The 14,175-nt window shown below is 41.6% G+C and overlaps 1 protein-coding gene across 5 annotated transcripts in view; it reads right to left on the reverse strand.

The window, feature by feature from the left end:
* Positions 1 to 2,048: 2,048 nt before the first annotated feature.
* USO1 (USO1 vesicle transport factor) overlaps positions 2,049 to 14,175 on the reverse strand; it is a 37,051-nt gene continuing 24,924 nt past the window's right edge. For all 5 annotated transcript variants that reach the window (XM_040586780.1, XM_040586770.1, XM_040586796.1 and 2 more), the window contains 11 exons: positions 12,692 to 12,802; positions 11,898 to 12,016; positions 11,320 to 11,501; positions 10,241 to 10,362; positions 9,082 to 9,220; positions 7,601 to 7,764; positions 6,913 to 7,002; positions 6,060 to 6,146; positions 4,379 to 4,477; positions 3,688 to 3,903; positions 2,049 to 2,500 (listed from right to left, as the gene is read on the reverse strand). In XM_040586780.1, the coding sequence (XP_040442714.1) occupies positions 2,423 to 2,500; positions 3,688 to 3,903; positions 4,379 to 4,477; positions 6,060 to 6,146; positions 6,913 to 7,002; positions 7,601 to 7,764; positions 9,082 to 9,220; positions 10,241 to 10,362; positions 11,320 to 11,501; positions 11,898 to 12,016; positions 12,692 to 12,802 (1,407 nt within the window). In that variant the 3' untranslated portion in view covers positions 2,049 to 2,422. The remainder of the gene's footprint in view (positions 2,501 to 3,687; positions 3,904 to 4,378; positions 4,478 to 6,059; positions 6,147 to 6,912; positions 7,003 to 7,600; positions 7,765 to 9,081; positions 9,221 to 10,240; positions 10,363 to 11,319; positions 11,502 to 11,897; positions 12,017 to 12,691; positions 12,803 to 14,175) is intronic.

Consider the following 14,175-nt stretch of genomic DNA (forward strand, 5'->3'; position numbering starts at 1 on the left):
AAGTCCAGATTTAAGTTCACTTTCTCTTTAATAGATTATAGGCACCATGCTTAAAGACTCCCATTGCATAGTGCCTGAACAAGAAACCTTGTCGCAGAATTTTCAAGGGCTGAGAAATACCAGCCTATATCCATGCACACGGTGGGAGCTCGATACTTAAATTCTTCGGCTATTTGTAATAATCCCAATCTTGTGACTGTACTACCTGTGAGTAAGGATGGTAGTGTACCAATTTACCTACTTTGTTCTAAATCCCAACACAGAAAGCCTGGGCATCAAGGATGGTAGTGTACCAATTTACCTACTTTGTTCTAAATCCCAACACAGAAAGCCTGGGCATCAAGTTACACTACTTTGTATTATTATTCCCCTGCTGACTTTAAAAGCCATGCATCTCTCAATCCTGTTTGTCACAAGAGCTCCAAAATACCCTTGGCAAAGCAAATACCCATCACTTCTCTTTGCACTGGAAAAAAAAAATAATAATTAAGACCCGTTAGCTGACAATGCTGCTATTGTACCACCTTCTGCTTAGTAAGTGGCCACAAGGTACTCTTCTGTTTCATGTCAAGAAGTGAGCGTAGTCACACTAGGAAGAGAGACTTGTCTAACTCACTAAATTGGGCTGAAGTCATCTAATGTCTCTGTGATGAAGGTTTGCAAACAGCAAAGCTGTCCGTTGTTTTAGAACTTCTTTACGTCACTGAACAAGCAGCAAAGCACTCCAGGCCGTCTGTTGTTTTTTCTACCTGTAGTTTGCACAGCTCCTGCCTTTAAAAAAAAAAAAAAAAAAAAAAAAGTACTGCCTCAAAACCAAAGTACACTTATCAATAAATCTATCTGCGACTCTTGCTGCATCAGAAAACATGGCAAAGTCATCTAGAATATCGTTCAGGGGCCTGCATGCTTCTGTCCTCATTTTTGGATTTTGCACAGAAAAGAGATGGTGGAGAGGCAACACTTGTGAGCTGCTCACTCACAGTTCCTCGTTGGCGTGCAATGTTCAGCAAACAGCAAGTCACACTGAAAATAAGAACCAGGCCTTGTTGTATGGAAGTAAGCCCCCCCCAGTCACACAGTATTTCAGCTCTTGTTCTACTGTTGCTTCTCATCCTTGCTCTTTTCCAGACAAATCTGCCCCAGGACAGAATGCAAGAGTGGAGCTCATTTAAAGTACTCCTTCCAACAATTTTATGTTAAACACACATTTAAGTGTATGACATGACTTCAAAAAAAAGTCTTTCTTTCCTGGCCTTCCTCAAATTATCATGATTAAGGAATCATTTATTTTTAAAAAAAGGTGTAAAGGAGGTTAAGCAACTGCTGCGGTCTATATTGTCAAAAAATGCAAAAACTGAACCAGCACCCCTATGTACTCATGTGATGACAGCCCCAGTACATGGTGTTTTATTACTTTCATCTGCCACCCTAGACTAGTTTTAGACAATTTTACGTGCATATTAAAATATACTTTATTAAAACAGGACAAGAAAATTAAATGAATGAGGACTAAGTGGACATACCTATTTTTATTACCAAAAAATGAAATAGATGCATTTACTGTATTGTTTTTTCTTTTAAAATTTTTTCTTTTATTCACTCATCAAGAGCCAATAAGTTATATAAATCATAGTAGTTTTCATTTCCTTACTGAAGTAGTCTACAAGATTTTTACTTATTGTTATCACGCTGACTCGGTAGCACATTTGAACTCTAGAAAGAGTGTATTGGTCTCTGTTTTTCCATAAAGATTCTTCTTAAAAACGCTACCTTTCTTGCGCAGGTTTCCGTGAAACCTCTTCCACGTTACCAGCATAGCGTTGCGGTTCCCCCCGGGAGGTTCCGAATGCAGCCATATCAGGTGTCAAGGCACTCGACGCTGTGCAGGTCCGTTCGCACCTAGAGAGCCAGCCCACGAGGCTGGCAGTGGCCACCACACACTGCAGCCACCCCAACCCTTCTACCTCACCACGGCTCTTTAAAGGAAGCCACGAATTATACTGAAGCTCCATGCTGAAGGCAGGGGCAATGATTCCATTTGACAGATGTTAAACCAAATACTTTCGTATTTAATTATGTTAAAGAGTTCCAGAAGGTTAACCGTAGACAAATGCACAGAACTTCTGTCAATGACAATGAACTGAGGCAGCAACATTGTCATCCCCATGCTTTAAACTGTGTCTAAAGCAACTTCTAAACAAGTACAATTTGGGATACTCATGTAGAACTTAAACAGTGATTTTTTGTTTGCTTTACCTAGTATGAAGGGGTTTCGAACACTTCAGTAACTTATAACTAGTCCCACGGTTGCCATTTTCCCATCTGCTTCTCATCAGCAGATATTTTGCTTTGTACACCAATAATAGATTATTTTTTCTGCCAACAATGCAATCTAGTTTTCATGGTAACACTCAAAAGCATTCTAGTCTTGCTCCTCTTCATCCCCATCCTCATCTTCATCTCCTTGATCTCCAGATTCTGTATCATCCTCATCTTCAATCTGAAATTAGGAAAGATCTGTTGTGAGCAGTAACATCCCTTAACTCTGATCCAACCTTCTCAAGGAAAGACAAATGCTGACAGAGTGAAAATATGCTTAAAACTAACCAAATATTATCACACCGTAACAATTAGTGCTTAATAAGGGCAACAGTCATCTTGTAATGTCACACAGTTTTTAACTTCTCTGCTAAGGACGGCTGACAACTGGGGACAACCGCCTCCACTCAGCACCATCGGTTCTGCCCCATACATTCGAGGAAGCAACTTTATATACGCTTCATTTTCCCATACAGGTGCATGAATTAAACCCCACATTCTTCACCAAATAGGCTGGGGAGGAAAATGTGTCTGTCCAGTGCTTTGCAGTGCCACAAGTGAAACTGCTAACGTCTTCTAGGGTACTTTTAAGTCATTTAAAAGTCAACAGACTCAAAGATTCCGTGGCTGCACCTAGAGGATCTACACTTGCTACACATGCCGTTCAACAGAAGTAATGCCTCTGCCCACCGCAGACTCTTTAAAACCTAATTCCTGCAGCTGAAGCTAAACCACATGACTGCCAAATACCAAAACGTACCCTTCCTTCCAGAAGGATGGCATAAATGACAGAATGACAGTCTCCCAGTTGGAAGCCCAGGCTCTAGCCTGGTGTTGATCCACAGTATCTGCAGCACAACAACTAGTTCCATCCACCTTACAGACACATCCCCAGCTCCGAGTCACAAGGATTCTGGAAAGAAACCTCCTGGAAGACAAGGCTCCCAGACACCGCCCCAACAGTCTGCAGTGCTGCTTAAGAAGCAAACTAAAGCTTTCTGGTTCTCACTTGCATTATCTGTGGAACGATCCCTTAGGGTTGTAACACAGCCATCATCTGCTTTCTAGTTGGCAACCACGATAAACTGCAGCAAGGCCAGGTATTGTTCCAGACATACACATGACAAGTAGTTTTCCTCACAGGAGTTTGGTGGGTACCTCTCAACATCCCTAAGCCAAACACTTCCTTCAAGAGGCAGTTACCATCTTTTATTGATGGCTGCCAATACAAGTTGAGAAGGCAACTCTGGTAGATTCGACAGCCCTCTATTTATAGAAAGAGGCCTCAGCAGACTTACTGGATCACGTACTGCTGTACTCAGACCTGACTCAGACCAGAGAACTCATTGGACCCATTGTTCTGCTTACCGGTACACCAAGATCCTTCAATTTGACCTTCAGTGCAGATAGTTTCTGATCCTGGTCAGCCAAGAGCACCAGAAGATCATCCTGCTCTTTCTTTGATTCTGCAACTTCTTGTTGAAGTTTACTTTTCTCATCTTGCAAGATAGCAACCGTACTACTGGATGAATCCAGGTGCTGTTTTAGTGATTCTTTTTCCTCAGAAAGGGCTTTGACTTCACTCTGGCAACAGGAAAAATCCCACGCAGAGTTACACCATAAGCACAGGACCAGCTGAAGCCCCGTTTCCTACAAACACATGCCACATGCTACCTGTAAGAGCTCCAACTCCACTAAGGGCCTGGTGGCCTTGCTCCCACATACTTCCTTACCCAAACTCCCCTTATTACCTACTAGGAGCAAGGTAGGCAGGAGTCTTAACAGTGGCTACTTTCTTCCCAGGCAAACTGGACTGCCCGTGTCAGAGTAAAGCTATTGCCTAGACTGTGCTTACCAGCTCTTTGAAGGCAGACAAGGTCTACATTTCCCAAGTGAAAAATGAAGGAGGAGACTCATCTGGCTTCCCCTACGGAGCCTGAAAAACTTCAGATGCTGAGGAAATAAACCACTTCCACCCAAAGTCTTTCCTATTGTAGAAGTCCTCCTAACTAAAGGCCGAGTATCAAGCAACTTGGTTTGATGTTCATACACTACCAACCTTCAATTCTTTTATTTCTTGCTCAAGTCTTCCCTCCAATTCAGGGTTGTTTGCTGCTGTTGCACCGCTGCCTCCTAACACAGGATCTGCAGTTGCGTTCTGTGGACAAGAAATTTATTATCAGAGCATCGCATGCCTTGCACACAAAGACAGCAAGCTAAGATGTTATACAGTCAGTCATAGAATTTAAAAGCCTATTTTCTTCTTACAGCATAGCCAAGGTGTGGTAGTTACATACATCCTGCAAGGCATCAGGAAAGATCTGTGCTTCTTGGAGTCTCCATAAACACATAGGCACGTGCGCACAAAAAGGAGCCTTATTTCATCAAAATGCACTCTATAGGAGCTGTGAGGTTTTTTTCTAGGCAGACCCTGTCTTTACAGGCCACCAGCCTTCACCGAGATGCTTCTTGAGTGCCAAAGATGATATTTTTTTTATCAGGCTAAACATCCAACTCTTGTATGGGACTAGTAAAATTAGCAATAGTTTAGTCTCAGACAGCCCTTTCCCAAGTTTTTCTTTACAAAATGCGGCAGCTGACTTTCAGCTAAAACTGCAACACGGCATGAATTCAAGACAGTTACTTCTGCGGTTATGCCACAATTAAGCCAAAGCTGTAGGAAAGGCAGGCAGTGTGGAGGATGGCAGTGAGGTGGTCTGACAACTGGTGACAGCACGGAGCACATGAATGTGCCTCTGCATCCTGAGCACACAAGGCCAACGCATGCAATGGCATCCTGTATCGGAGCAGCTGAGACTTTCAACACTGGAAGTGTTAAAAGCTGCCTTCTCTCAGATCATCTGCACATTAAACACCTGGTATTTTGCCCACACCAGTCCTCTCAGAATACCGGAATTAGAACTTGGTGCATAAGTCAGAACCAACCAGCCAGAACCAAGAGTTTAAGCAAGTCCAGCTACCACAGACCAGCTACCCTGTTTTCATTACAAGCAGACTTGTCAAGCAGGGCAGGCAGGAGCTACCCTCGTTCTGTTTGAGCACTGAACATGACGCATTGTCATCATGTCAATCATGTGACCCACACTCCTGCAGCTTTATCTGTTAGCTCTGCTGTGGAAAAGTCTAACATTTTCATGCAACTCATTCGAGTTCTCTAGCTCAACATTCACTTTCGAATGAGAGTTTTGAGGACACAATCACATCTATTTAGCTATTCTATAAGGCTTTATTAGGCAATTTTTCAATACATAGCTAAAAAAAAAAAAAGCTCTGAGGCATTCAGAGGTCTGTACAGGCAGATGCACCCACCATTCGCCATTGAAATAAATGTATGTCAACTTCCAAATTAGTATCATCAATTTTGTAAGAATAAGGATCCCTCCAACATACATGACACCATGCCTGTGTCACACGAGACTCTTCCTTTTGATTAGGGTGTAAGCTTAAAAAACACTGAATAGCTGGTATTTCTTTGTTTAAAAATACCAAGGACCAATGGTCTCATGGTACACTGACTTACCTGGAATTCCCATCTTCCCTCATGAAAGGTGTTGTCAAGTTAACACAGTACTTCATTTAAAACACTGTTGGAATCAATTGCTAATATACATTCTTAAAACAAGACTGGTTTAGGACAATAGCTACAGACAGCATAAGCAGGAAACAAGTCTTCAAAATTTAGTCCCCAAAGAGAAAATAAGGAACTTTCTCACTGATACCATTACTTGTAGCTTTTGATTTTCAATCTGAAGCTTGGAGATTTCTGCAGACTGTAGTTTTATCTGACTCCTGAGCATTTCTAATTCCTTTAGGAAAAAAAGACAAAACATACTTTTAAGTTAATTCGGTAAAGCAAGGTAGTTAAGTCTTAAGTTGAATGCTACCAGACTAACAGCTTAATACTAGCACACATGAGGGAAAAGCTGTATCCTTCAAGAAGGGCACAGGAACCATTTCTCTGGAAGAGAAAACTAGCCAGCAACACACACCATTCCCCACCCTGCTCTTATGGACCCTTTTCTGTGGCATGCCCAACCAAGGCTCCTGTCCAAGCCTCACTCCTGCTTCTAAAGGTGTTTCACACCACTAGCGCTTCCATTAGCATCCTCTACGCACTACTGTTCTTGGCACAGAAACCCACTGTCTTAGTAATCCAGAGATTATTAGCTCTCCAATCAGAAGCTTTGCTAGGTATTTTTTGAGCAACAGCTACCCTAAATTACTGAATCCACAGATATTTAAACACTTGATCTATACTGTACATCTAATACCTGGAAGATTTCATATTCACATTTAAAGATACACTTTACAATGGATAAATAGATTTTTCAGGTCTGAAGAGTCAGTTGAAGTGTCTTCTGCTGGTTCAAACCTGCTTAGCAAAACCAGCTGATTCATTTTTGGATGCATCATCTTGATGCGCCAAGTAGTACCATCATCACATAAAGGGACACCATTAAAAACATCGACATGCTCAGGAATCAACGCTCCTCCCTGAAGTTGGGCAAAGCTCCCTTCCCATCCCGAGCTACTACTGTTCACCGCAGCTTGGCTGAAATAACACAGATTCACCTTCTGTAGTTCATTATTGTGCTCCAAGCCACCAGATTTGCTGGTCTGTGAAGACTGCTCCATTGTTCCCATTTCCAGCTGTGAAGACTTCTGTAATAACAACAGGAAAATCAGCCATAGAACTAGACAGACTACATACAGTCATGTTGTTAGAACACAAAGCAAACCATGTGCTTGCATGATCAAAGTTCCCAGCAGAGAAGGTGCAAATGGGCTAAGATATGCACAGCACAAAGCTCTGATTAAATGAGAACAGCTGGATGGTCCCCTCTAAGCTGGATGCAAGTGTCTTTCACCAATTCAAATACAGAGGACGCGCACAAAATAAAAGCAGCATGCACCATCCTGCATTGTGACAAGCAAGCCACTAAATGTGTGTCTTAGGCATTACCCTCACTAAGCTCCTAGGAGACACCAATCATTTTTTTCTCCCCAAAACATGAGGGGAAAAAAAAAAATTAAAAAAAGACTATTCTACAGTAAAACAGGTCAGTGGCACAAATTTCTCTTGGGAATAGTGTGAAACAGAAAAGGCTCTGCTCAAGCCATCTCCCACCATATTTCCTATTATCATCATTCTACCGGTTACTTGACTACTGTCACAATGAGGATTTACACAGCTTAAAGCAAATTACATCTGAAAACAGGAATTGGAAGCTGCATCGAGTTCTGCCCAGATAGTGCTTACCAATTTTTCAATCACTGAATCCTTTTCCCTTAACTGCCCTTGCAGCAGTTCATGCTTGTTTTTCCATTCTTCCAACTCCTCTTTCAATTTGCTCACTTCTTCTGTCTGAATACCATTCATCTGAAATGTATCACTGTGGGAATTATGATGCTGATTGTCCTTTCCTGAAAGACAGAGTTCATAAACAAAGGTCATAAACACCAACATTATTTTGAAGTTAGCTTCACACACACCAATTGAAGTATTTATTGGCTGTTCTCCTCCCACCCCACAGGGCAACACAAGCCATTTAACTCAAGAATGAAAGCAGAGTATTTAAGAATTCTCTACCAAAAGCTGAATAAAGAGCTCTAATTTGCCATCCCTTCAAGCATGTACTCATGACTGCACCTGCATGCTGCTTCAGTTGTTCAGTTCATCCAGAGTAAGTTCATAGACAAGTCATTCTATAGAGGAAGGACAATTGTTTCCTTATGTATTTTTAATCATAAATAATCCTGAAGGCAGAATTACTTTTTGAAGTCATGTCATATCCAGTTTATCAGGCATCTTGACCTGGGAATATCTTGAATATACTGCCCTGATTTAAGCATTCAGTTAGCAGTCTCTCCAGTGACAGTAACAGGCCTCATCTTGCACATCTGCTGTACCACTATTCTTTCCCAATTCACGCTTTCATTCACAGACCTGAACTTCAGCACACACTATGGCCCATCTGTTCAGGTTCCGAGTGTTCTGCACAGGCAACAACTGTTTTGGATTAACTTAAGAAACAGAGGTGTAGAAATCCCTTTACCAGCAGCTCTCTGGAAGCCCACAGTTCCTACAGCAAGCTTCAGCCCTTACACCTCTTCTCCCCAGGCACACCTGCAGGAAAGTAGCTAGGGTGGCAAGGAAGGGCTTGGCTTGCCATTGTGAGCAACCAAAGCGATACCTAGATCAGGCCAGAAGCTATTGCTAATCCCAGTATTTCCACACATCCATCTAAGTGAACTGTCTGGTTTACAGTGGTCTTCTTCAGGTGCTTGTTTGCCCCAAGACCAGGCCTATGTGGTAGACAGGTCCTAGCTCAAGCGCTCAAACAGATCTTGCAGAAAACAGTACCATTATTTCAAGAGACCCAAAACTTAAGCAAAAAGCAAGAACAAATTGTATCTCATTCACATTTTCAAGTTGTCTTCTCAGTACTCACTGTGCTTCATTCTGTAAGTTTAAAGGCACTTAAACTAAAACCTAGTACTTCTAGATAATGAAGCAAATCTGATGCTTAAACAAAATCATTTGCAATGCTGAACATCAACTTAAAAAAAAAAAAAAAAAAAGAGTATTTTATCTCTACGAATAGTTTTCATATGCTGCAGAACATATAACAGCATGCCTGAAGTGACAGAAGGTTGTCTGCTGGGGCTGTAGCTTGCCATAAATCACACAAGATCTTTGCACTAACAAGATTATTTTTTATTATTCTTTCTAAAGCCTACCTAGCTGTACTTTAAGGAGATTGTACTGGTCCTTATGCTGTTGGATCTGCGACACTTGCTGTGTAACTGTTGCTTGGAGCTGTTCATTTTGAGATGTTAAGGTGTTAACGCGTTGTTTTAATTCTTCAAGCTCCTGGTCCTGTGAAAGGAATAAAAAAGGCACTTAAGAGTAACAACACTTTTGAGTACAATGCTGTTGGGAAGGCAAATAAAGACAGAAAAACTTTTAACTCCACCATTACACACTGTTGCCTAGTGACACTGTTAGCGATACATGTGATAGATGAGCAGAAAAGCCTCATGCAAACCTGGATAGCTATTCCTAGGAAAAAAGCCTGGGAAAGACAGAAGCAGCCTGTCACACCAGACCAATGCCTTCCAAGTATTTTGGAAGAGACCTCCAGCATCCCCACACCAGAGACAGCGGGGCGGGGGAAGGAAATTATGAAATCTGACAATTGTACTTTTTCTCCACAGCACTGAAGCCTGCACACGCTTGATCCACATCAAGAGTCTTTAAAGAAGTTGTGGTAATTGCAGTCACCCCATGTTCAATAAAGCCTCACTGGTGGCTCAAAAGTGCCCCTTAATTCCACATGTACCACTATACTCTGCATCCATTCCAGATCCCTGAACTCTATAAACACCTGCTCCAGTTCCCCGTTAGCTATTTAAGTTAATTAGCTTTGCTCCTCTACTTCTCAATCTAAGCTGTGGCAACAAAACAAATGAACTACTGTGGGACAAAAATTTTGAGAGTCCAACCACAGGCAGGTATACTCAGCCTTCACTGAAAAACTTCATTTCTTCACTCAGCCACACTTCATCTGTCATCTTTGCAAAGGTGAGAGCACAGAAGTAAGAACTGTATCTCTTTCTGAAGGGCTGTAAGGCCTCCACTTACTCATTTGGAAAGGCACACTTAAACACAGGAAAGAGCAGATGTGCTCCCAGGAAAAGAACTAAACTTAACCAGTATTCTAAACACTGGTATTTCAGTTGAACCAGAACTTGGATTAAGTGTTTTTAGAAGTGCTTCTGCATTGCTATTTTCTTGTTACTCGTTTTGGAACATCAGGTATCAAACCGCACTGCGGCACCTCCGAAAGCCAGAACAAACAACTTCTGGAGGCACACATACAGTGTAACTCCCTCTTACCTGCTCTCTAATGACTTTTTTGTAGTGAGTCACGATGTTGTCATGCTGTTCCAATGTCTTCTTGACCTCCTCCTCCTTTTTATCTTCCTCACTTGACTTGTAAATAGCTTTACTTATGACACCTGTCAAAAACAGTTTCTGTTAACCAAAGCCCAGTTCACGTATCCTCAAAACAGTCCCACAGCCTCACTCAGTTTAACTGCGTTCATGGTCTTAGAAACTCAACGTGCACTTTAAAAAATTATAAATACAACTGTCACAAACAGGTTTAAGAAAATAGGAAACAGTGGGTTTTTAATAGCAAGGTTTGCACAGTTACTGCTTTACTGTTTCAGAAAAGCAAATGGGTGTTTTGAGTCCTTCCTATCAGAGAGGGTGCCTCTGGCTTGCATTATGGCTCCACTCCACTACAACTGTTACCCAAGTGGCTGTGCAAGTAAGCGAAGGACTTAGGACTACAAGGGCAACATGCAGAGGAAACATGATTGGGCAAAACTGTCTTTAGTGTTGCTGCTTCAAGGTGTTTTCCAACTCTAGACGGATTTAAGCCAGGCAATATTAAGAAACAGGACATTAGATGTTAAGGATGACAATCTGTCTCTCTTGTGAAAGACAAAAACCACAAAAGAATTTGCCTATCATTTTCTAACAAGCCAAGAAATTCAGCATTCACAATTTTTCTTAATGACTCAGAAAGAGCAAATATCTAGTTTGCATACTTCCACGAATCAAGCTCCTGTGACCATCACAATGTGCTCAATACTTCAGTCTCTATGTAAGCACAGGTAAATACACATCTCGGCAACTCAGAGCATGTACTAACAATCACTTCACCCAAGAACAGTTACCCAGTTTAGTACAAGCCCTGATTTTGGGCTTGTACTGGGAGTATTTTTCCTAAATACCTGAACAGCGAGCTTCGGTATATTATTACTTATAGCTATTACTGTAACATTGTTTTTCAGAATACTCCATTTTAGTATCATCACACTGCTTTCAAGAGGGTTACATTCACCACGTTTAGTAGTTCAGTCATCAGTTCATCACGAAAACTACAGAAGCGAGCCCAACATTCTCACCTTCCAATTCCTTTACAAGCTTGGTAAATTCATGATCAAACATCATGTGGTCTGGACTAGAAAAACTAGGCTGGGGTTTCTGAGCAGCTCTAGAATAAAGTTCGTGTTTGCTAATGAAGCCAAGCTTCTCAATGAAGTTCTCCCTGCCAATCCTCTTCTCAATCAGCTGTTTCAGCTTCTCTCTAAAAGGAAGAAACAAATTAATCACAGTGCCATGCTCGGAAAGAAATAAACCCATCCCTCCCCTCAAGGTGGTTTTTGCAGTTATAACTTTGATTATCTGTCTCAAGTCTTAACCGCACTAGATGCTTTGCATTCAAGATGGGATTTTTCGGTTGCCACTGACATCTGTTCTCAGCCCAGGAATACACAGGTCAGGAGGACCTATGCAAAGTAACTGCCTGCTTTGCCTAGCTAGAGGTGGGTCAGTCATTTTGCATCCCATAAGGAACATGCATAGGAAACATTCAACCAAATTTCTCAACTGCACCACCTCAGTTAAAAGCCTCTTCAACCACCATCTGCCATTCACAAAGCCTTTCCCTACAGTCCTCTTATTACTTCTACATCATACTTACTTCCTATAATTTTCAAGGGAATTGTCATTGTAGTAGATGGAAATGCCAAGCAAAAGTGCACACAGGCCTTGGACAAGCTGCTCCTCTTCTCCAAGGTTTTCGGCTATCTGCCCTGTGAGCTAGAGCTCTTGTTAAGGATATTTTGAGATACTTCATAAGCACAATACATGTAACATACTTCCCCCTGTATAAATACCCAGTTAAAATTATTTTCACATGTAAAACCAAGCTTGATTAGGAAGCAGGCAGAACAGCTGATGAAATCCTTGCAAAAGCTGGCTCCTATTCTGAAGGACTCTGGTAATCTGTGGTTTCCATGAAATTTCTTTTCCCGGTAACTGCTTAACCTAAGAGATTTAGTTGTTGCAAAACAGACTTCCAGTTCGGATCAGGAGACAGTTTAGCTTTATGTACTTCAATCAGATTTTTTCCTGGAAAGCTAGCATAGAAGTAAGCTCCAACAGTAGAAGGAAGCGTTCTTTCTACCTCTGGGGTATAAGAGTAAGTCACACTAAAAACATCAACAGGCTTGTCGTAATAAAAAACCCACACTTTGCTAGCAGAATGCTGGCAGCTTTCCACTGTACTTAAATTTACATCCGCATCTTATAGACAGGTCAGCGTATGCAGAGCACTGTCAACAAAAGGCTGGTTACAGCTCTTGCCCCAGCGCATTTTCTTTTATGTCATACGGTATCACTGCAAACTCATCTAGATAAACATTTAAGTGGAATGCGAATAATCCAAATAACTTCTATGCAAGTGGTTCTACTCTGCAAGCAGGTCAAGGATACGAAAGGTATATTGGCTGGATTGTGAAGGAAGTGCGTGACAGCAATTGAGCAGTTGCTTAGCCAAGTGCAAAGCAACATCAGTAGTCCAACCCTGGTCTGTACTTTGCTTCCCTTTGAAAAGAATAAAACCACCCATTGTTATCTTTCCACAGTGGAGGGCTAAAACACCAAAAAAAATCAGTACTGATTCAGAACTCCCCCGCTTCCACCACAACATTTTAAAAAACACAAGTCATGTCTTTCAAAAAACCCATTCGTTAGTGATACTGAACACAGCTTTAGTGCTTTGATGAAACAACTATTAAACCAGTCACATTTGACTGTTCTCAGAGCAAAACAACAAGCAACACAGATGTGAAATAGGACTCAATGCAAATTAGCATCAATATAAAATCATAACAAATTAGTTCTGCATTTATAATTAATACTAGGGTAACATGAAGGAACATACACACAACCCCTGTAAAGAATGAACACGGTGTAAATTAAGTGAACTAAGGATTCCCTGTAATAAGACTTCCCCTGCTGACTAAATATAGCCATGTGTCCTAATAGTATTTTCTAAGTAAAGATAGAGAATACCAGAGTGGCTTTTGGTTCGGACAATACACACGTTAAGCCAGCAAGAAGAATGCCAACTGCAGTATTTGTTTCCGCTAGCTAGGGAAAATTACGTTTTCATCTGAAAATTGACTGCCTCTTTAATTCTGTCTACCTTACCTCTGCTGCAGATATCATGGGCACAGCAGCATTAAGACAGCCATACGTCTCTTCCAATAGTCAATATTCAGAAAGCAACCAAGAAAAATGTTACCTGCATGGAAAACTAAGCTTCACACAGCACCAAGTACATTGTGTGAAGCAACTGGAAGCTCAGGCAAGTCTTGAAGGCAAGATAAGGCATATAGAACTACTGGGATATCTTCAAAAGAGGGCAAGAAAATACACTGCAACAAGTGGTCACTGGGATCAAGACAGTGGCAAGAGAGAGAAGTATTCATCAATGACAGAGTCTGTGCTTGAGACATTGGACTTCCACCCTTGCTTCTGATAGCCCCTACGCTTCAGGGCCGAAGACAGTGTAGTTTTTAACTTTAGCTAAGCATCTTAAAACAAACAAACAAAAAAACCACCAAGGTCTTTGTGTAAGCCAGTTTGCCCATCAAGATGGCCAGTGAGTAGCAGCCTGGTTAGAAGATCTTCTGTAGTAGGCTCCCAGCTACCCAACGGCCCCTATAGACCACGAGACAGACAGGAATTGAATCTAGCAACTCTGGAAAAAAATACCAAGCTCTGAAGAGACTGCTTTCAAGGACTTCCTTCTGAGGTCCTGTGATTTGCTGCAGTATACCACCATCACTAAGACGAAACCATCTTCTTAAAGGAGAATTCAGACTACAGATGGAGACTGCAGCAGCCATCCCTAATGCTGCACACTTAGGTAAGGGAACATCTGGCCCTTTTTTATCACCACCACTACTTCC

This window comes from Falco naumanni, chromosome 1 (assembly GCF_017639655.2).
Source record: "Falco naumanni isolate bFalNau1 chromosome 1, bFalNau1.pat, whole genome shotgun sequence".
NCBI lineage: Eukaryota > Metazoa > Chordata > Aves > Falconiformes > Falconidae > Falco > Falco naumanni.